This window comes from Schistocerca nitens, chromosome 5 (assembly GCF_023898315.1).
Source record: "Schistocerca nitens isolate TAMUIC-IGC-003100 chromosome 5, iqSchNite1.1, whole genome shotgun sequence".
NCBI classification, from domain to species: Eukaryota; Metazoa; Arthropoda; class Insecta; order Orthoptera; family Acrididae; genus Schistocerca; species Schistocerca nitens.
Window position 1 is genome coordinate 245,731,111 of NC_064618.1, and position 23,953 is coordinate 245,755,063.

Below are 23,953 nucleotides of genomic sequence, written 5' to 3' on the forward strand. Positions count from 1 at the left end.
ACTCAGTACCACCCAGGACTGGTGCAGTGGAATCACATTGTCCACCGGGGCTTTGACTACCTCTCATTGTGTCCTGAAATGAGGAATACCTTACCCACTATCCTTCCCACACCTCTCACACTGGTATTCCACCACCAAACAAACCTAAGCAATATCCTCACCCATTATTACTCCACCCTTGCTCGCAACCCTTTGACTCGTGGATCACATCCCTATGATGCAATACCAATCCCATACATCCTCCCCCCACAACCTACTCCAATCCAGTCACAAGCATCACCTATCCCATCAAAGGCAGGGTAACCTGTGAAAGCAGTCATGTGATCTACAAACTAAATTACAACCACTGCGCTACATTTTACATGGGCATAACAACCAACAAGCTGTCTGTCCATGTGAATGGCCACTGACAAACTGTGCCAAGAGACAACTGGACCACCCAGTTGGTGAGCATGCTGCCCAACACACCATTCTTCACTTCAGTGGATGCATCACACCCTGCACCATCTGGATTTCCTGCCAACACCAGCTTTCCTGAATTGCACAGGTAGGGTCTCTCCCTGCAGTATATCCTCTGCGTCCATAACGCCCCTGGGCTCAGCCTTCATTTGTCCCTGCCTTTCACCAGCCTATAACATTCCCTATTCCCAATCCAACAATATACGGCCCTCTTTTCCACCAATGCAGCCACAGTCTTTCATCCTATTGTCTACTTCTCTCCTTTTCCATTTCCCCTGCCCTCCTCCCTCCATTAGCCTTGCAACTACACCTAGCTGTACTTCCCTGTCTGCACTATGTCCCTGCATGCTCCTGCAAGGAGCACTTTTCTGTCCCCACACTTAATGTAAAACCAATTTGCTGTGGCGTCTAGAATGGATTACAGACATATTAATGTTCTCAGTCAAACTTGATGAGGTAATGAGATAAGGCACAACCAATAGGTCCAACAAGAAAATAGCACAGAACCTAGAGTTCAGAACTGAACAATGTCAGGGCTCACTAGGACCATTAACTGTCTGGAAGGTGATACAGTCAGTCAACAAAATGTAGAAAATACACTGCACACGCACCCTTGAAACTTGAAGTATCTCATTGGTGTGATCCACTTGTTTCCCATTGAAGTATGCCCTCTGCAGTGTCTGACAGTGCATGTTCTTTCGAGTTTAAGTATCTGATTGATGGCAAGTTTTGTGTAGGCCCGGTAATAAATACGAAAGGTAGTTCTTTTTTCTCTTGCACAACTACCAACTGTGCCACTGCTGTATAATGGTATGATATCCAACTGCCTGCACCACTGTATGTGGTTGAATACATCTTTCATGATTGGCTTCTGGAACACCACTACATAAATTAATTAGTGTAATGTAATTGAAAACCTACATATTGCAACACACATGTAAACCATAACATCCAGCTCAGCTTAGACACATGTACCTGTACAGCCTAAGAACCAGTTCCCATAACAAAATAGTCACCTCCAAAAGTAAACACCCATCCATAGGCTAAGTCTATTGCCAGTGTCACCGCTGATGAACAAATGTACACGAAACTATCCTGGTTTTCAAAAGTGTTAATTCCTTCCTTGTGCAGGAAAGGCGGATAGATTGAGTCGGTTAAAAAGGAATGACAAGTGACTTCAGTCCCAGGATAAGAGGGACCCACTGTCGTGATGAAAATAAGTAGTAGTGAGGCTTGCTATGACTGTGGGAGTGTGTATTTGGGTGTCTTGTCTGGTTCTGGTTGTGTGTGCTATTGCCAGAAAAAAGAACTAGTACTTGAAAGCTATGTGAATGCTGTTTTCAGTTAAGTGTTTCTGTGCTCCACATATTGATCCACTGTAGGTGAGTGGTTGCTTTTTCCTTATTTTATGTAATATTCTATCCATAAATTTCCAGTGTTGTTATACACTCCTGAAAATGGAAAAAAGAACACATTGACACCGGTGTGTCAGACCCACCATACTTGCTTCGGACACTGCGAGAGGGCTGTACAAGCAATGATCACAGGCACGGCACAGCGGACACACCAGGAACCGCGGTGTTGGCCGTCGAATGGCGCTAGCTGCGCAGCATTTGTGCACCGCCGCCGTCAGTGTCAGCCAGTTTGCCGTGGCATACGGAGCTCCATCGCAGTCTTTAACACTGGTAGCATGCCGCGACAGCGTGGACGTGAACCATATGTGCAGTTGACGGACTTTGAGCGAGGGCGTATAGTGGGCATGCGGGAGGCCGGGTGGACGTACCGCCAAATTGCTCAACACGTGGGGCGTGAGGTCTCCACAGTACATCGATGTTGTCGCCAGTGGTCGGCGGAAGGTGCACGTGCCCGTCGACCTGGGACCGGACCGCAGCGACGCACGGATGCATGCCAAGACCGTAGGATCCTACGCAGTGCCGTAGGGGACCGCACCGCCACTTCCCAGCAAATTAGGGACACTGTTGCTCCTGGGGTATCGGCGAGGACCATTCGCAACCGTCTCCATGAAGCTGGGCTACGGTCCCGCACACCGTTAGGCCGTCTTCCACTCACGCCCCAACATCGTGCAGCCCGCCTCCAGTGGTGTCGCGACAGGCGTGAATGGAGGGACGAATGGAGACGTGTCGTCTTCAGCGATGAGAGTCGCTTCTGCCTTGGTGCCAATGATGGTCGTATGCGTGTTTGGCGCCGTGCAGGTGAGCGTCACAATCAGGACTGCATACGACCGAGGCACACAGGGCCAACACCCGGCATCATGGTGTGGGGAGCGATCTCCTACACTGGCCGTACACCACTGGTGTTCGTCGAGGGGACACTGAATAGTGCACGGTACATCCAAACCGTCATCGAACCCATCGTTCTACCATTCCTAGACCGGCAAGGGAACTTGCTGTTCCAACAGGACAATGCACGTCCACATGTATCCCGTGCCACCCAACGTGCTCTAGAAGGTGTAAGTCAACTACCCTGGCCAGCAAGATCTCCGGATCTGTCCCCCATTGAGCATGTTTGGGACTGGATGAAGCGTCGTCTCACGCGGTCTGCACGTCCAGCACGAACGCTGGTCCAACTGAGGCGCCAGGTGGAAATGGCATGGCAAGCCGTTCCACAGGACTACATCCAGCATCTCTACGATCATCTCCATGGGAGAATAGCAGCCTGCAGTGCTGCGAAAGGTGGATATACACTGTACTAGTGCCGACATTGTGCATGCTCTGTTGCCTGTGTCTATGTGCCTGTGGTTCTGTCAGTGTGATCATGTGATGTATCTGACCCCAGGAATGTGTCAATAAAGTTTCCCCTTCCTGGGACAATGAATTCACGGTGTTCTTATTTCAATTTCCAGGAGTGTATATTTAGGGGTAATTTATTTATGTAAAAAAGAAGAAAAATGGGACTGGAGTTGAGCCTTGTGGTTCTCCGTGTGAAACAGTTCTCCTCTGCAAGGATTACATTCCTTTGCTTCATGTAATGACAACCCTTTTATTTCCCTCTGTCATATATGACTATAAGGCACTGCCGATAATTCTGTATTCTTTCATATTATAAAGTGGGAAGGAGTGGTTAACACAGTTGAATGCTTTTGATAATTCATAGAAGATTCCTGCAGCTTTTTGTGTTGAAGATAAGTGGAACTAACTCTATGCACAAATTCATTGACTGCATAAATTGTGCTTTTTGCTTTTTTGGGAGCTAAATTGTTATTTTTGAGATTAAATTTATCACAGAAATTTTGAATTTTGATTGCAATGATCATTTCATACAGTTTAAAAAACACAGGAAGAAGGGAAATTGGATGATAATTTCCTGTTTCTTCTTTGGAGCCTTTTTTAAATACTGCTTTCTTTTCTACCTAATTCAGAAAGTTTGGAAAGTAACCTTCTTCAAGAGACTGATTAATTATTTTGGACAGTGGATGTGATATTATAATTGAAGCTGCTTTAATGACCATTGCAGGTACTTCATTCCATCACACAAAGTTTTTGTTTTTTTCGGCTTGATATAGTTTTTTCTACATCTTTTACTGTTACTTTGTCAAATTTAATTAGACTCTTGGTTTTGTTCCGACCTCAGCAAAATAAATGTACATTATCTTGATAGGAGTTTATATAAACATCAGATTTTGCTACAGCTGTAAAGAATTCATTAAAATTTCTGGTTTCTGAACAAGATTTACAATTATTTTGTCTTGTATCTTTATTTTAGAAATTTTCTGTTTCCCAGATTTAATTCAGAGTTTAGATTTGACAACTGTCAAAACTGCCTTGGATTTATTTCTGTCCTTTTTAATAAATTTAATGTTTGCCATTTCCTTTGCTATTTCTACAATCCTCCTAAACAGTTTTTGTATGATTAAACATAGTTCATGAACTCAAGACTCTTATTGCATTTTAGCATGGCATGTAACTGTCTCTTCCTATTACTAGAGCTGGCCACTGTGGCTGAGCGGTTCTAGGTGCTTCAGTCTGGAACCGCGCTGCTGCTATGGTCGCAGGTTCAAGTCCTGCCTCGGGCATGGATGTGTGAGATGTCCTTAGGTTAGTTAGGTTTAAGTAGTTCTAAGTCTAGGGGACTGATGACCTAAGATGTTAAGTCCCATAGTGCTTAGAATAATTTGAACCTGTTACTAGATATTTTTATGCCAGTGATAATCCACTATAGTTTATTTGTTACTTTTCTTTCGACGGAAATGTTTCATTGAAAATATGTAAAAAGCTTTTTAAAAACTTACCAACATTTTTTTAATATGAGATTTCGTGTTGTAAAGGCCAATCTTCCTCATTTAATCTACAAAGAACAAGTGTATGTTTCCCTCGCTGAACAATCGTTTCATGGAACATCTCCTTTCTTTTTTTATTTGTTTTTAATAATTTGATAAGCAGAGCAGAGTGATCTGAGATATCTAGGTGTAAAAAGAATTTGTCAGTGTCATTAAATGTGTAATTTGCTAAAATATTATTTATACACACAATCTTTGAAATTTAGATTAAAACCATATTCTTGAATTAAGTCAACATATGTAGTTGACAGACTTGATTTGATTGTTGCATCTATGTTAAAATCTGCAACAATTACAATTTTTCCCCCTTTTCTTTTGTGGGTTCATCAAGGAGACACTGTAATATCCCTAAAAATGATTTGGTTACATCACTACCTGAAATCCTGTGTATTAAGATAACAATAATATTATGTTGTTCTGTGTCTACTCAGAAACTTTCAAGTATAAGCATTTCATTTAAATTTAAAACTGTCTTTCTTTATATTCAAATGACTTGTTAACCAGTATACAGAAGCCTCCATGACTTCTGTTTTTCCTACAAAAACTGTTAGCTACCATTAAGTTTTCTAATTCATTTTAAACTGCGATAGAATCTTTCTTGACTCAGTGTTCATTTAGGCAAGCAACTTTGATATTTCTTCCTTCTGAAAGAATAGTTTGCAGTTCAGTTCATCAGTTTTTGTAGTTTTATCCTACGGATACATTGCACGCAGTCCTTTTATGTTATTGTACATTGTGAATAAATACTTACACTTTCTTACAGTTTTGAACACATTTTCCTTTAATACTGTTTTACTTTTTGATTGTGTTTTTCCATTTTTCACCTGCCTCACTGATTGTTAGTTTCCCTTGCTTCAAATAATTTTGCACAAATCAGTAAACATCTTGCTGAATGTTGTTGAACCTAACCTATTTAGATGCAGGTCATCCTGTGATATACAGTCCTCACTAACAAACTTGTCTGAGTTTACAAATATTGCTCCTAGTTCATTACACTGACCACAGGTACCATAGTTTATTTTATCTGTGTATTTGTCACTCAGTGTTATTCTGTATAGTACAGTGTTTACATGTCAAAAGATTGCACAGTAACACTGAAGAAATGTATGCTGTAAAAAATGTAGTTGAGAAACACAGATGATTGGGCAACATATAAATGTTTACTGTAAATCTGTCTTTGTAAGTGTTTGAATACAAAAGATATGTGTAAAATTACCTCAGCTACACTTCATGTAGCAAACAGTGAAACAAATTTTTTGTAACTATAAAGAGTCTGATTCAAAATACAAAGAGCCATGAAACTGGCAAAATAAATAGGACTATACCAGTACTACAAAACTGGCAAAATATGTAGAAATATATCAGTACTAAATATGAAACAATGTAAAATCCAGGAGTGCTAAATATATCACTAGACTTTATGATATATGTACTCCCTTTAAATATGAGTACTTCCACAATTGGTTCTGGTTTTCCTTGATATTTCCACCCATATTTAATTTTTGATCAATATGTTAATAATCTTTCAGCATATAACATCACCATTCCTTGTGATTCCAAAACCTGAGTGTTTAATGTTCTTTACTGAATGTGTCTGTTAATCATTCCATGAGCTGTTTTTCAGAGAGTCTGTGTTATTCAAATAACACTATTCTTGACTGAAGAGAATTATATTTGATTTTTTGTGTTTGATATAAAATACGTTAATATGGTACTTACACATTTATGAAGATACAAAGCACATTTAATTATTGAAGGCTCCATGCTATAACTTTTCTTCTAAATTTACTATAAAACTATAAAGTTCACAAGAACGTATTGTAATCTGCAGGATGGTCAGGTACATTCTGTGAACTGCCTGTTGATGAATGTGCTTCTACACCTTGCCAGAATGGGGCAGTATGTGTCGATCTCAAAGCAGATTATGCTTGTGCCTGTTTGTTTGGTAAGCTTTTCCATGTTAATTTGTAATCAGTTAAGTGTAGTGGTTTTTTGTTTAACATATAATGCTGTTTATTTTGTTTTAGGCTTTACTGGGAAAAACTGTGAAGTAAAACTTGTGCGATGTGAAGATAATCCATGTGAAAATGATGCACTATGTCTTATTGAGAGTGGGGGAGCTGTGTGTTATTGTGTTCCTGATTTTCATGGAAACAAGTGTCAGTATCAGTATGATGAGTGCCAACTTGGACCAAGGTATGAGAAACTTTCTCTTGAAGAGAGAGAAACCAATTAGAATTATAGAAGGTACTAAGTACTTATTTCCCTAATGTTGTTTTGTTAAAAGTGTAAATCTGAATGGATGTAAACTCCCTATTTATCGTAAAAAAGAACTGTCTATATATCAACTGGAGAGACATACACATTTTTAAGGGAAAGATAGGGAATTGGGAAAATAAAGAGTCAGATGTAGAGACAGTGGAAGTGTGAGATGTATTCCCACCTGTAGTTGGAAACACACATACTGTAAGAAAGAGTTCAGGGATAACAATGGACAAATAGCCAAACTGCACATTACAAAGATGATTAGTATGCATTTTCAAAAAGTGGGAGCTGAGGGAGAGATTTCATGATGTAAATAAAACGGATGGGAAGGAAGTCTGTGGTAGACATCAACAAGTCATGGAAAATAAGACTAGTATAAATTAAGACTAGGTGACTGTATTGTGGAAAGCCATTTCACATTTTATTTTCTGAGGGTTAAAGAAAGTTGCAGTTTTGTATCCTGTCAACATCAAAATCACAAAGACAGATTTTCAGATCCATTACGTGACGTGACTTTTCCTTCCCTTTACTGTTATCTCCTATCCTTCCCTTTCTCAGAATTAAAGAATATTTAATAGTTATGGAAGCTAGAGATTGAAATGTGCTTATTAATTTGTGCATACTTCAAAACTGCTTCGGTTGTCCCTTTGAAGGTTTCTCATAAGCAGGTACAGCTCTTTGATTTAAAATGCTATAAATTATTTTAAATATCTGCTATGTACATGTGATATAGTGATACTACAAACACACCATAACAAAGATACTTTTTCCTTGCAACATCTGCACCATCACCCGTCAACTAAGTTTTGGACAAAGAAAATGGTTTTTAAATTTTTATAGTGTAATTATACATTTTTTTTAAAGTTCAGATTATTTCATTTAAATCATTAGCTGCTCAGGTAAGCTCTTCACATGATGCTGTAATTGCATAAATGCCTGTCATAACAGTAGAACATTGTGCCAGACTGAATTTTCAGGAATACACTCATATCAATCTATGTTTATGTGATGGGAAATGCAATAAATGAACTAAATCTTATGCTAAACCAGTATATTAATGTGTTGTTTATAGCATTGTTACATGAAAGGGAAAGAGTTTCATTATTTTTGCAAACACTGCAACCATCTCCATACAAGTATAATATTAACGTTGAAACTTAAAAACTAGTGCCATCACCTTTCTTCAATGTAGTAGTTAAGAGAAGAGCTATCAGGTTATTTGGCCAAGGCGCTTACAGACAATCCACTCATGCTGATCCCTAGCTTTACATTGTGAACCATCACCACCCATAACAAAGAACTGCTGTGTTGAGGACTATGCTACATGCAGCTTGCACGTGCCAGACAAGGAGACCCTTATCGAGCAAGGTCGCACAGTAGTTAGTGCACTGGACTCGCATCCGGGAAGATGACGGTTCAGACCCACTTCTGGCAATCCTAATTTAGGTTTTCCATGCTTTCCCTAAATTGTTTCTGGCAAAAGCCAGGATCGTTCCTTGGAAGGTCACGGCTGACTTCCTTCCCCATCGCTCCCTAATCCGTTGGGACTGACGACATCACTGTTTTGTATGTCCATCCTTTTAGCAGGATGTCTCTGGGACGACGGCTGTTTACTATCGTGACAAATAAAAACACCTACAGCCATCCTTATGATTTTATTTTATTTTGTCGCTACCAGTTTCGACGCTTCATTGCATCATCTTCAGTCTGTTTTGATGCGGTACAGGTTGATACGATCCCCGTGCGTAACCCATCAGTTGCCAGCACTTGATGGTTGGAGCCCTGACACATTATCTGTGAATCCAGTAGTGCTGGCAACTGATGGGTTATGCATAGGGATCGTATCAACCTGTACTGCATCAAAACAGCCTGAATATGACGCAATGAAGTGTCGAAACTGGTAGTGACAAAATAAAATAAAATTACAAGGATGGCTGTAAGTGTTTTTATTTGTCACCTCACTGTTTGGTCCCCTCCCCCAAATTAACCAACCAACCAAGAAGGAGATCCTCAAAAACACCCACAAATACAGTAATATTCCAAAGGAATTGATACTCATATTGACAAATCATATAGGCATCATGGGGTAATCAACAATGCTTATGAAATAGACTGAGACCAAAAAGGAAAAGAAAAAGGATGACCAAGGAAAGCTCATTGGATTAGATTAGATAAACTTATTATACTGTAAACCTATAATGAGAAGATCTTCTGGGATTTAGAACCCTAAATACATTACAAATATTTTTTAAAAAAAAGATATGCTATTGTTTCTTCCCCAGACCCTAAGTAAGGTGGTTTCAAGGATTTAGAAAATCTAAAAATCAAAAAAGTTTTTTTTCCTTTATGTATTGACTAAAAAGGTAACCACAGCTAAAAGATAATTCAAGGCTGTTGCAGCCAGGCACTAACAAACACAAAAATAGTTTGCAAGATGGACTTACACATTACTGCACTGAAACTTTGCCAAAGTCAGGTACTACATAGCATTCCCCTTATTTTTGATACAGTTAATGATCTGATACAGTTAATAATAACTACATCAGTAGGTTCTATTAAGAAATTTTCTCAATGGAGTCAAGGGATTAGGACATGGATACATCACTTAGAATCTTCTGGAACTACACTTCTTTAGTTTCTACACTTTGTATGGTTTCATGGTAGTAATTCCTTCTCCTGTAGTAAATGTGATATGTATGTAGTGAAAGCTGTTTGTAAAGGCTAATCTCAAATTTTACAGATCAGCTTTTACTGAGCCAAACACTGCATTTTTACTAGTTACAGATACAGAGTGTTTGTTAAAGAACTTTGCAACACATAATGTACGTGTTACCATTTATCATGCACTCTTTATATACTCTTTAAAGCTCTTGTTCATCTCTAGTTGTAACAGTCTCTTCCTTTTCTATATTACACATTGCCTTTAGTGTGTTACTTTACATGGCTATTATTTTTTAATAACACACTTGCTTTGATGTCTCGATTACTTTCCTCAATGTCCTGCAGGATTTTTTTAATGATATGCAGTGTCATCAAAGCTGTTCCTGACTGACGTATGAATTGACCTTTTTGTCCTGCCAGATACCATTACTTTTTTAGAAATTCATGGATTTTCTGTAGGCCACTCTTGTTTACTTTTGAGTGAAAACAGTTTTCAATCAAGTGGAGAACATTATTAATAAGTGGCACATATTTTTCATTCATGTTGTCGTTGCTGCATACTTCTCTCCTATTCATTATTTGACCAGTTTTCTAAACACTTAGTTTCGGCCCATTAACTCACTTTATGAAATTGGATTTTAAAGTATTTTTATTGCTATCAGAAGTAATATTTAATCGAAGGAATTGCATATCATTTCTGAAAGGTCATTGATTATATGTTTTATAGTATTAGAATTGTCTGTAAAGATTTTATCAGTGGCTGTCATGGAGGAGCTGGCACTGATAGTTGAAAAATTTACAGTCTGTATTATAACATTGAATTATGATGTTACTGACTGCTATAAAATTTTATTGGAAAACTTTTTAAGACATCCATATTACAAGCACAAGACACTATTGGTTTGTCTGTTAAAATGGTCAAATGAACTTTAAACAATCACTACATCAACTGATCCATACTAGCGATTGGTGAAATAAACAGCTGTTTTGAAAACATCTCTGCCATGAGGAATATGTAACAACAAAACTTTCTTTCTCTTCACTGACATCCTCACCTTTCCAAATTCTTACTGAAATTTTGTTGTCCTCTATCTACACCTAAATTTTCCTGAGGTACATCTGCTTCCAAATGAAATAACAGATCAACCTTATTGTTCTTGTTGAGCATAAAGCAGTTGGAATAAGTTCTTTCATTGATCCCTGTATTATCTGTTACCACTTCCGACCTCTCATTATCCTTCTCCTTAATTAACCCAGATGCAGATATTTCTTGCCGTACATAATTCAGCCTGGAGGACTGTAATATACACTTCCTTTTCAACTATTTATTTACATCCACTGAATATGTTATAAACCACTGAGGAGCCACATTAATTTCCCCAATATCCACATCATAACAGCAACTGAGTACAAAAACTATAGTAGCCCTATAACCAAACCCTGGAGCCAACGATCCCACTGCATGTTCTGCACTGTTCACCTGTGGTAAACAACAATGATTGATCAAAACTAAAGTAATATACGGCTATCTACAACAAAAAATTTGTTTTCACAAATCTGGTCTAAAATGATTGAAAGTCACTTTATCTTCTGTTAATATGTACTACCTAGTAATGGAATAAGCCCTACTAAGTTATGCTGCAATGAAAAGCAAGTAATCGAAATTGCATTTTTCTGTGTGAATAATGTAAACAAAGAAACATGCTGATAACTCATATTTGCAAACCTTTCACATTTTTAGGAATAATACCTGAAGAAAATGGAGGCTTTCAAGAGAATACTCTAGTTAGCCATTAAAGTATGTAAATTTTACATACAAGACTTTTTATAACTAGTTTAACTATTTATGCTTATGAAGAGCACAGAAATGCGCATCTCGCTTGGTGCAGACAAGGCTGCCTGTATTAACCAAATGTCCAAAAAGTGTTGGTAGACTTATATCAAAACATTGTTATCCAGTGCATTTCATTGTTACTGACAAAGATAAAATCTCTGATAATGTTGAAGACAATCTAGGCATCTGAAAACTAGGTGTATACCAAATTTCAAACCAATGTGGCATGTTGTGTTCCAGACAGAGCAGAACACTGAAGAAAAGATGCAAGGAACAGAATGGTGCCTGACCAAAAGCCAAACAAATTAACTGCTGCCAAGCACTCATGGAATTTAATCATGAAATGAATTAACAACACCAGTTGCATACCCTAGGCTCATTGTTTCTGAGACTGTATAATTAAGTAGTGTATAAACAAAAAGGGTCTTATCTATGGAGAACAAGGGTAGAATTTTAAGTATAACAAGTATGAGCATCTGATCCTCAGTTTATTAAGATTTTGCCGGGTGTTCTCTTTGAGGTGCCTCATTACTTTTGAGCTCAGAATATGTTCTAAGATTCTACAATAGATTGGTGTCAGTAACATTGGACAGTAGTTTCGTGGGTCACATTTGCTACCATTCTTGTAGATGGGTTTGACATACACTTTCTTCTTACCGCTGAACATAAATTTTTTCTTTTTTTGGGGGCGGGATTTACAGTATCTATGTAAGCTACAGATTCTGTGTAGAATAGGATAGGGATTCAATTGTGCCCTGTAACCTCCTTCAGTTTTACTGTTTTCAGCTGTTTTTCAATGCAACTTGTCTTTCAAGTAGTGCAAAAGTAAAACTGGAGCAGTACTCCTTGATATTCTTTTGTAAAAGAATGTTTTATAAGAGTTTGCACTTCTGCTTTTTCTTTGCTACTTTAAATACCAACAGCCATTATTATCAGTACACCAACTTTGGTGACACTCAAAGTCTTGACATAAAACCAGAATTTCTTGGGTTTTGTGAGCAGTCTTTCAATTAAATTTTGCTATGTTTGTCAGTGAGAGCTTCACATATTGCCCTTTTTACACTGCAACTAATCTTGTTTAGCATCTCTCTGTCTGTAATATTATGCTCTTAATACCATGGAGGGCCCTTCGCAACATGAACAATTGTATAAATACATGTCTGTCTAATGTTTGATCAACTAGTTTTCCGATCTTTAGTCACAGTTCCTGTATGTGCTCTTTCCCAGTGGTTTGGAGTTCCTCTTGTATTCAGCATGTATATCTACCAGTTGTTTTATGGACTTTGATAGTCATTGTTGCTGCAATTTCCTCATGATGACTGTTACCATTAGATCTAGCATTTTTGTCATGAGCAGGCTTTTAAATTATCTGTTTGTAGTAGTTTTCAGAGAAGGCATTTGGTATTGTTTCTCAGAATCTCTTGTCATATCCACCACTTAAGAAAACTATAATCCTACCAGTCATTTTTGGTTGATTTAAGTCTCCTCCAATGATGTCATTATAATTGGGGACAAGGGGATGGCAAGGGGGGGGGTCTATGGCACCTCCCCCCCCTCCCCAGTGGAGCATCATATTACAATGGATAAAATGACTTCAGAAATCAACAAATATATTACTCCAATAGATTCATTCATATTTTTTTATAATTATGTTGCAGTATAGGTTGCAATGTATGTCAGACACATTTTAACTAAAGAATAAGAGCAGCAAATAGCTTACTATCTAAACCAATAAATATCATACAACAATATCAGAGAAGGAAAATTGCTACTCACCATATGGCGGAGATGCTGAGTCGCGATAGGTACAACAAAAAGATTCACACAATTATAGCAATTAAGGCCTTTGTCAGCAGTAGACACACATACACACATGCACATGCACACACACATTGTGTATGTGTGCATGTGTGTATTTGTGTCTACTGCTGACAAAGGCCTTAATGGCCGAAAGCTATAATTGTGTGAATCTTTTTGTTGTGCCTATCGTGACTCAGCATCTCCACTGTATGTTGAGTAGCAACTTTCCTTCTCTGGTATTGTTACATTCCATCCTGGATTTTCCATTGTTCCAATAAATACCATGTAACTTAAAATGGGCACATTATTTATTAATACACATTTTTTACCGAGAACTCCAAAACTGTTACCAGAAACTACTTTAAGAAAAACCAAATTTTACCAATTTGTTGGTGGATGACCCCAACTCTCCTTTTGTTAAGTGATATTCCATTCCCCCAAATCCCCCCCCCCCTTCCCCATTTCCCCATTAGCCCCCCCTCTTGACTGACTTCTAGAATCACCCCTGATTGGGGACCGTATGTACTAGTGGGCTGATGTTTTCTTCCAGATTTCCAGTTACATCTGTAGGTGAGGCTGGTCATAAATAGAAAATCCAACTAAAAGTTTGTGTCCATCCTTGATACTAAAACTTTCTGTACCAATGTTGCATGAAGATTCAATTTATTTCCCAATAGCTGTGAATTTTGTGTCTGGTGTGACAAATATGCCACCTCAATTTCCCATTAGCCTGTCTTTTCAATAAGTACTTAGATTTTCCCCCAAAAATCTCACTGTAGTCAATTACAGGTTTTAGCCAGGTTTGTGTACCTAGTATTATACGAACTCTACTGCTTTTTAGATCTGTTTCAAATTCTGTAGTGTGTTATGAATGCTTCAGCAGTTAGTTACTAGGATTTTAATTGTTTCAACTGAGAGGCCATATCTTTGAATCTAACAGTAATACTTTGTGGTCGCCAACAGTTCTCATTACCGGAATTGAATGGAGGGTCACTTAAGCTAAAAAGACCCTTATGTGCACTTCACACAGAGTCAGCAATCTGAGTAGCAGCCTTTGATGTTAATGTGGCCTTGACCCATCTAGGGGACCCCTACAATTCTCAACACTATGCTGTAAGTCCAGAAAGTCGCAGATCTCTTGATCGTGAGACATACGTGGCTCAGAACCAGAGGTTGATGAAATTCTATGGTCTTCTCAGACTTTTGGACATTTGCTGGACTGATACAAGAATGAGTTCAGGGAAAGGTGTAGTATCAACAATATGAAGTCTTCTGACAAACAGTTTCTTCACTGTTGAACCACAGAGGAGAGAAGGTGGCTGGAAGTGAGTCACAAGAAGTCATATCTTGTCAAATCCACTATTCAGCCATGGTGTACCCTCTTCCAGCCACACTCCTATTCTCTCACCTTGGGAGTAGGCACTGCTCTCTAATATCTCAAGTGAGAGGATCCGTTCAGTGGCATTTGTTGATGTATAGCAGTTTATGTGTGGCAGCTGTAGCCATATTTTGCAATATTGTTCTCAGTAAGAGAGCAGTTAATAATTTGGCTGGGGACATACTGTCTGCTTTATATGATGATACATAAAGTGACATATTCATAATACATGTTTGCCATCTTGTCTAATTTTGTAAAAAGTTTTGGGAAGTAAAACTTTAAATTGGTTTGGTTTTGACCAAGTACCCCTTCTCATTTACTCTTCTTTCTGTTTACTACAACATTTCTTAAGCTCTTCTGTTTAGAACTTTCACTAACTATTAATTACACAGGTATCTGTCATTAAAGTGACTAGGTTGCATAAAAAATCATGTAGAAGATGAAAAATGACTGTACTGATCATAAAGTGATGTATTTTGGAATTATCTCCATTTTCAGAGTTTTAAAATAGAAGAAGGAATTGATATACAAAACTACAAAACTTTTTAGATACTTACCATAAAGAAGACACATTAAGTTGCAGGCAGACACAATTAAAAGACACATAGTGCCAAATAAGAGGAAAGACATGTAAAAAATAGTAAAGACATGTATAAACATGCACAGATATGCAAAAATACACACAGATACATAAAAATATGCAAAAATGCATGGAACCATGTAAAAACATATACAAATACCTTAAAAACATAAAGAGACGTTGGTGAAAAGGGATGATGAGGTATGGGAGTGTGTGTGTGTGTGTGTGTGTGTGTGTGTGTGTGTGTGTGTGTTTGTGTGTTGCAGTAAGGAAGAGAGTTGGAGAGGGGGATGGGTTAGGTCAAAGATGACAAATTCGTGTGGCATGGGCAGGTGTGGAAAATAAAACTATAAAATATGTCAGGATGAGGGATGAAGTGGGATCAACAGGAATAAATATAATCATAACTAATGGAGGAAAGAATCTGGGGCACCAGATGCATCAACAGTCTGCGCCCTCACAAAGCCTGTGTTGTGCACAGATAATTATTGATACAGCATGGTTCGGAAGTAAATCTACATCAACACCTACATCTGTACTCTGCAAACTACTGTGAGGTGGACGGCAGAGGGTACATCCCATTGTGCCAGTTATTAAGAGTCTTCCTGTTCTGCTCATGTAGGGAGTGCGGAAAGAATAATTGAATGCCTCTGTGCACACAGTAATTATTCTAATCTTATTCTCATTATCCCTATATGAGCAATACACAGAGAATTGAAGTATATTCATAGAGTCACCATTTAAAGCTAGTTCTTGAAACTTTGTTAATAGACTTTCTCAGGATAGTTTACATCTATCTTCGAGAGTCTTCCAGTTCAGTTCCTTCAGTACCGCTGTGACACACTCCCACAGATTAAAAAAACCTGTGGCCATTCGTGTTGCCCTTCCTTGTATATGTTCAGTATCCTCTGTTTGTACTATATAGTATGGGTTGCACACACTTTAGCAATATTCTAGGTGGGTCGCACGAGTGATTTGTAAGCAATCTCCTTTGAGACTGATTGCACTTGTCCTGTATTCAATCAATCAACCCACAACTGAGCCTATGTGATCATTCCATTTCATATCCCTACAGAGTGTTACATCTTGATATTTGTCCCATGAGGCAATAGCTGAGAGACTATGTTGGAGATAATATCCCAGAAAGCTGTACAGAGGAGACATTCGACAATGGCACAGCCGTTTGACACGTGGTGGTGAAGTGCTCTTCAGTCCTCGACAGTGAACTGTATGTAGAGAGGCCACGAGGTGCAGCTGGCATTTATCCCAGGCTGACTGATGTGCTCTATGAAGGGAGCTTATTATTGAGGGACCATGGACAATCAGTACTGGACCACAGAGTGACTCTAGATGTCTGCTGCACTCAGTGGAAGAACTCTGTATTGAAGGACTGCAGACAGACAGTGTTTGGCCGCATAGTGACTCCCAATGTGAACTGCCATACATCAGCTGTTGGCTACCTAGATAGCCAGGTTGTGGATGGATACAGGTACGAGCTCCGGGAGGAACATGACTGACGGCAGCAATGTAGTGCCAGCACTGGCAGTGCCACTTGTGAGGAGGCCCTTACCACCAAGGACCATGGCGACTGCTGGAGTTTCAGAGGAAAACAGTCCAACATATTTATGTGTACTGTGGATTGCTTTCCTGTGATCACTAGAACCTGTGTAGTGAGTAGATGAGACAGGTGGTCATTCACAGTATACAGTTGTTTGAGCGGTAGTTTGGGCACTGGCCATACAATACAATATTCCCTCCCCCTTTGGGAAATATGGTCATGCCATCTCAGAGTTGTGCTGCTCTGCAAGGGAGGAGGCACCATGGAAAAGTGAGGTACTCCAGGGGAGGCATATCTGACACGAAGGAGGTCGAATCGCAGGGAGCAGGGGCCAGAAGAGAAGGGTACAAAGAGAAACACATTGGTCGACATCATGGTAGGGTTACTGTGCTGTTGTAGGTGCCAGCAGTGTCACAGCCCAGGTTTGCAACAAAACTTCCATGAGGGCAGCACTGTAAACACAGGGAAAATCAGCTGGTGGCCCATTGGGTATGGCCAGACATGGAGAAGCAGCTACTTGAGTTGATGCAGAAGGCCGGGGATGTGGCATGTGCCACCCACAACTGAGATGGCAACCAGGCTGGGGTGGTGCAGGATGAAAACCTACAGAAGGCACAGTGCATGCCAGAGAGTTTCCTGTCAGACCAGAAAAACAGAATATGAAGTGTGAGGCCTGCCGAAAGGGAAGAACAGCAGGACAACAGGAGAGAGATTTGGGGGTGGCACTGTCTGCGTGTACAGGACTGGTGTCAGCATGCATCGGAACATGCTGTGATGGGGTCTGCATTGATGGTGCCTGGGATGACAGAGGATGCAGCAGAGGATCCTGGAGGAGAGGATCCTGGAGGAGAGGACAGGTGGGTGGACCTGGATGGAAATACTGAGGGACAGAGAAGACACCCTATAATAGGAGGGAGGGAGCAGTGATTAGGCAGTTCAGCCACTTCAGCAGAAGCTTGGTGTTGGGCTGGGGGAGGGAGGGGGGGGGGAGAATAAAAATGGCTAGTATGGGTGATCACCGAGTTTGTTGCTGTGGCAAGAAAACCAAAAAGCAGCAGTCCTTGTTGCCAGCTTTGTGTTTATGACTCAGAAGTAATGACATGCTACTATATATGGGCTCAGGTAGCCAGAAATATAGAACTATATTAAGTCAGTGAGCAAACACTGTAATAGTCTATAGGTGCATAACTTGATGGCAGCTCAGAGTTGGTCACTGTACACTGGAATGCATTAGGAATGGTTCTAGGTGATCGCAGTCAGTGATAGAGTGAAGTCCTGCAAGGTGGAGACTTGTAGACAGTGATGGAGGCGATGTCCCATGAAGTGATGTAGAAGAGGCACTTGGTGAGGTGATTCAAAGTGCAGCTAGCAAAGGGCTCTTCGATCTTAGGCAGTGGACTCCATTTAGAGGGACCACGAGGTGCAGCCAGCATTGATCCCAGAGGGACTGGTGCACTCAGAGAAGGGAGATCTTTATTGACGGAACACAGATAGTCAGTGGGTGCTGGACCATGGAGAGACACCCTACGTAGACTGCTCTGTTTTGTGAAGGGAACTGTATATAAAGGGCTGAGGACAGTCAGTGCTTGCCCTTGGAGCAACTCCTGATGTGAATTGCCATAGATCAACAGAGCAGCTACCTATATAGTGGCGGGGCACAAGTGGATGCAGTGTCCAGCACTTGGAGGCATGTGACTGGTGGCAGAAATGTAGTGCCAGCACAGGCAGCAGTACCTCTGGTAAGTCTCACTCCATCAGAACCCGTGACAACTGCTGGAGACTCAGAAGAAAGCAATGTGGCAAGTCCTGCACATTGTTTTTCTGTGATTGCTAGAGCCCTTGTACTGAGTGGGCGACTCAGTGGGCGAGGAAGGTGGCCACTTGCAGTATAAGACTGTATGAGTGCTACATGGATCACAGGTGCTACCCATGTGATATAATATGCTGAAATGCTGATGACCATGAGTTTATGTCATTTAAACCAAACAACAGGTAAATTTACTATAGTGTGGCATCATCCAGGTTTAAACATAGGTAATAGTCAAACAACCCCTGTGTAGATTGTAGTCCATTGATAATGCAGGGTTAGTTGGCTTTTAGATAAAAAGCATCAATTATGTCTGATCCTTTTTGAGAAGATGTCTCGAGTGCTCATCTTCTGTCTGGAAGATGTTGTACTTTTTTAGATTACAAATCAGACTTTTATGCTGTAGTAGATGTGCTTATGGTCAGATGTGTTGGTCCCTGTACTGTGATGTCTTACAGATAATTCATGAAAAAATGGAAAATCCGGTATGGTATGATGACAATATTATGAAAAGGGTAGATTGCTACTCACCATATAGAACAGACATTGAGTCACAGATGGGCACAACAAGAAGCCTGTCAAACAAGTAAGCTTTTGGCCAAAGGCCCTCTTCTGAATTAGACAACACACACACACACACACACACACACACACACACACACACACACAAACGCAACTCGCACACAACACATGTGTGTGTGAGTTGCATTTGCGCACACACACACACACAAACGCAACTCGCACACAACACATGTGTGTGTGAGTTGCATTTGCGCATGCGCGCGCGTGTGTGTGTGTGTGTGTGTGTGTTTTATCTAATTTGGAAGGAGGCCTTTTGGCTGAAAGCTTACTTGTTTGACAGTCTTTTTGTTGCGCCTATCTGTGACTCAATGTCTCTGCTGTATGGTGTCCGCCCCCGGTAGCTGAGTGGTCAGCGTGACGGACTGTCAATCCTAAGGGCCCGGGTTCGATTCCTGGCTGGGTCGGAGATTTTCTCCGCTCAGGGACTGGGTGTTGTGTTGTCCTAATCATCATCATTTCATCCCCATCGACGCGCAGGTCGCCGCAGTGGCGTCAAATCGAAAGACCTGCACCAGGCGAACGGTCTACCTGACGGGAGGCCCTAGCCACATGCCATTTCATTGCTGTATGGTGCGTAACAATTTAACCTTTCCATAATGTTGCCAAAGATAATTCACGCATTGATGTATGTCATGTAGATGCTTTTCTACACTCATGTTCAGAAAAAACAGAACACCTTGAATGACTAGAGAAGGATGTTCATATTCACAGAACACGTACATTAGGTGTTCTGCAGAAGTGACTATCATTTCAGTCACTCAGTTCTGCATATGTCTTTTTGCCTAGTAGGCATAGGTTCTATCATGGACCCTGATAACTTGTTCCATGCATGATGCATTAATGTGTATAAGGTGCAAATGGCATCCTGTGCTATAGCCATGCATGCTGCATTCACCTGATTCCAAAGTTTATCTGTGGTGCTTCGCATTTGGTCACAGCACTGCAGCTGTCATTTCACCAGCTCCCATATATTTGCCATTGGCGACAAGCCTTGTGATCTGGCAGGCCAGGGCAAAAGGCTAATGTTCTGTGACACCAAAGAGGCACAAGTTCACTCAGCAACATGTAGTCGTCCTTTGTCTTGGTGAAAAATGGCGTCTGGGGTGTTGCGCAGAAAGGCTGTGGCTACGGGTCGCAGAATAACGTTCACATAGCTCACAGTGGTAAGAGTGCCCTGGACATGCAGCAACTGTATTTTGTGGTTGCACCCAATAGCACCTGACACCATAAGGCCATGAGTTGGCACTGTATATCTTGTGTGAATTCAGTCACTGTGATGCCATGTCCCTTGTCAATAGTGAGCCAAAATGCAATCATAATTTTCAAACAAACAGAACCTGGAGTCATCCAAAAGCACTATCTGATGTCATTCCTGTTCCCAGTGATGTTCCACACACCAGTGCTATCTATCATGTTTGTGCACGTTCATCAAAGGTAGGTAGAGAAATGGATGATGCAAATGTAACCCATACCGTAATAAATGATGACGGACTGTCACCCATGATAGTGTATGATGTGTTCCACTGTTGTGCCAGAGCTGAGGAGGATGCAGATCTGTCCTCCAATGCCATTTAGATAAGGTTTCGATCTTCTCGGGGGATGATCTGGATGGTGCGACTTAACCCATCTTATCGTCATCAGGTTACCTCCATTCAGAGGCTGTTGCATGCAGTGACTGTTATTTTGATTTGTAAATAATAAATTTCAGCTATCAGTCATACTTTGGAATATTTATTGGCAGATCTAGATTTCGGCTAGCAACGAGCCATTCTTAGCATTGAGAATGGCTAGTTGCTAGCCGAAATCTCGATCTGCCAATAAATATTCCAAGGGACGACTGATAGCTGAAGTCTATTATTTACCATCTTATCATGTTGTACAGCCGTTAGTGAACCATTCTCTACACATCTGTTGCACTGACGAAACACTTTGTTCCACACAAGTAGCAATTTCCCAGATGAATCCAACACATTCTCTCATGCCAGTAATGCACCCTCTTTCAAACTCACTGATTTGACAGTGTGGTTCAAACATTTGTCGATGAGACATCCTGCACATCTGCTTAAATCGCACTGATCCATTACCTTCAATGTACAGTGACAACGAGAGCCGCAGACATATATTACCAGTAGGTGGTGTTGCATCATGATATCAGTGTTGGCCTTGAAGCCACAGGCCGACATGGTTCAAATGCTAATTATTTTGGCAGAACATACTAATGTACATGTCCAAAAATCAAACAATATTATATATACAGAATGAGATTTTCACTCTGCAGCGGAGTGTGCGCTGATATGAAACTTCCTGGCAGATTAAAACTCTGTGCGGGACCGAGACTTCGACTCGGGACCTTTGCATTTCGCGAGCAAGTGTTCTAGGAGATGAGGTACTGGCGGAATTAAAGCTGTGAGGATGGATCGTGAGTCATGCTTGGGTAGCTCAGTCGGTAGAGCACTTGCCGCGAAAGGCAAAGGTCCTGAGTTCGAGTCTCGGTCCGGTACACAGTTTTAATCTGCCAGGAAGTTTAATATTCTTTATCCATCTGAATTACTAGTAGCATGTTGTGTTTGTTGTGGTCTTCAGTCCAGAGACTGGTTTGATGCAGCTCTCCATGCTACTATGTCTTGTGCAAGCCTCTTCATCTGCGAATAACTACTGCAACCTACATCCTTCTGAATCTGCTTAGTGTATTCATCTCTTGGTCTCCCTCTCTGATTTTTACCCTCCACGCTTCCCTTTTATACCAAGTTGGTGATCCCTTGAAGCCTACAAACCAATTCCTTCTTCTACTCAAGTTGTGCCACAAATTCCTCTTCTCAACAATTCTATTCAATGCCTCTTAATTAGTTAGGTGATCTACCCATCTAATCTTTAGCATTCTTCTGTAGCACCACATTTTGAAAGCTTCTATTCTCTTCTTGTTTACACTCTTTATTGTCCATGTTTCATTTCCATACATGGCTACACTCCATACAAATACTTTCAGAAAAGACTTCCTGACACTTAAATCTGTACTCGATGTTAACTAATTTCTCTTCTTCAGAACACTTTCCTCTACATTTCATATCCTCTCTACTCTGACCATCATCAGTTATTTTGCTCTCCAAATAACAAAATTAATTTACTAGTTTAAGTGTCTCATTTCCAAATCTAATTCCCTTAGCATCACCTGATTTAATTCGACTACATTCCATTATCCTCATTTAGCTTTTGTTGATGATTATCTTATATCCTCCTTTCAAGACACTGTACATTCCGTTCAGCTGCTCTTCCAGGTCCTTTGCTGTCTCTGACAGAATTACAATGTCATCATTAAATCTCAAAGTTTTTATTTCTTCTCCATGGATTTTAATGCCTACTCTGAATTTTTCTTTTGTTTTGCTTTACTGCTTACTCAATATATGGATTGAATGACATCAGGGATAGGCTGCAACTCTGTCTCACTCCCTTCTCAACCACTGCTTCCCTTTCATGCCCCTCAGCTCTTATAACTGCTATCTGGTTTCTGACACAAATTGTAAACAGCCTTTCGCTCCCTGTATTTTACACCTACTACTTTCAGAATTTGAAAGAGAGTATTCCAGTCAGTTTGCCTTTCCTTAACCTATCTTCTAAAATAAGTCATAGGGTCAATATTGCCTCACGTGTTCCAACATTTTTGCGGAATCCAAACTGATCTTCCCCAAGGTCGGCTTCTGCCAGTTTTTTCATTCATTTGTAAAGAATTCATGTTAATATTTTGCAACCATTACTCATTAAACTGATAGTTCAGTAATTTTCTCACCTGTCAACACCTGCATTCTTTGGGATTGGAATTATTATATTCTTCTTGAAGTCTGAGGGTATTTCACCTGTCTCATACATCTTGCTCACCTGATGGAAGAGTTTTGTCAGGGCTGGCTCTCTCAACGCTCTCAGTAGTTCTAATGGGATGTTGTCTACTCCCAGGGGCTTGTTTCGACATAGGTCTTTCAGTACTCTGTCAAATTCTTCATGCAGTATCATATCTCCCAATTCATCTTCATCTACGTCCTCTTCCATTTCCTTAATATTGCCATCAAGTACTTCGCCCTTGTATAGACTCCCTGTATACTCCTTCCACCTTTTTGCTTTCCCTTCTTTGCTTGGAACTGGTTTCCCATCTGAGCTCTTGATATTCATACAGGTGGTTCTCTTTTCTCCAAAGGTCTCTTTAATTTTCCTGTAGGCAGTATTGATCTTACCCCTAGTGATATATGCCTATACATCCTCACATTTGTCCTCTAGCCATCCCCGCTTAGCTATTTTGCTCTTCCTGTCGATCTTATTTTTGAGATGTTTGTATTCCTTTTTGCCTGCTTCATTTACTGCATTCTTATGTTTTCTCCTTTCATCAATTAAATTCAATATCTCTTCTGTTACCCAAGGATTTCTACCAGCCCTTGGCTTTTTACCTACTTGATCCTATGCTGCCTTCACTGTTTCATCTCTCAAAGCTACCCATTCTTCTTCTACTGTATTTCTATCCCCTGTTTTTGTCAATCGTCCCCTAATGCTCTCTCTGAAACTCTGTACAACCTCTGGTTCTTTCAGTTTTTCCAGGTCCCATCTCCTTAAATTCCCACCTTTTTGCAGTTTCTTCAGTTTTAATCTGAAGTTGATAACCAATAAATTGTGGTCAGACTCCTCATCTGCCCCTGGAAATGTCTTACAATTTGAAACCTTGTTCCTAAATCTCTGTCCTGCCATTATA

The 23,953-nt window shown here is 40.2% G+C and overlaps 1 protein-coding gene across 1 annotated transcript in view; it reads left to right on the forward strand.

Moving 5' to 3' along the window:
• Positions 1–23,953, forward strand: part of LOC126260367 (protein eyes shut-like) — a 276,950-nt gene that overhangs the window by 76,643 nt on the left and 176,354 nt on the right. The window contains exons 6-7 of the mRNA XM_049957695.1: positions 6,588–6,701; positions 6,784–6,952. Of these exons, the coding sequence (XP_049813652.1) occupies positions 6,588–6,701; positions 6,784–6,952 (283 nt within the window). The remainder of the gene's footprint in view (positions 1–6,587; positions 6,702–6,783; positions 6,953–23,953) is intronic.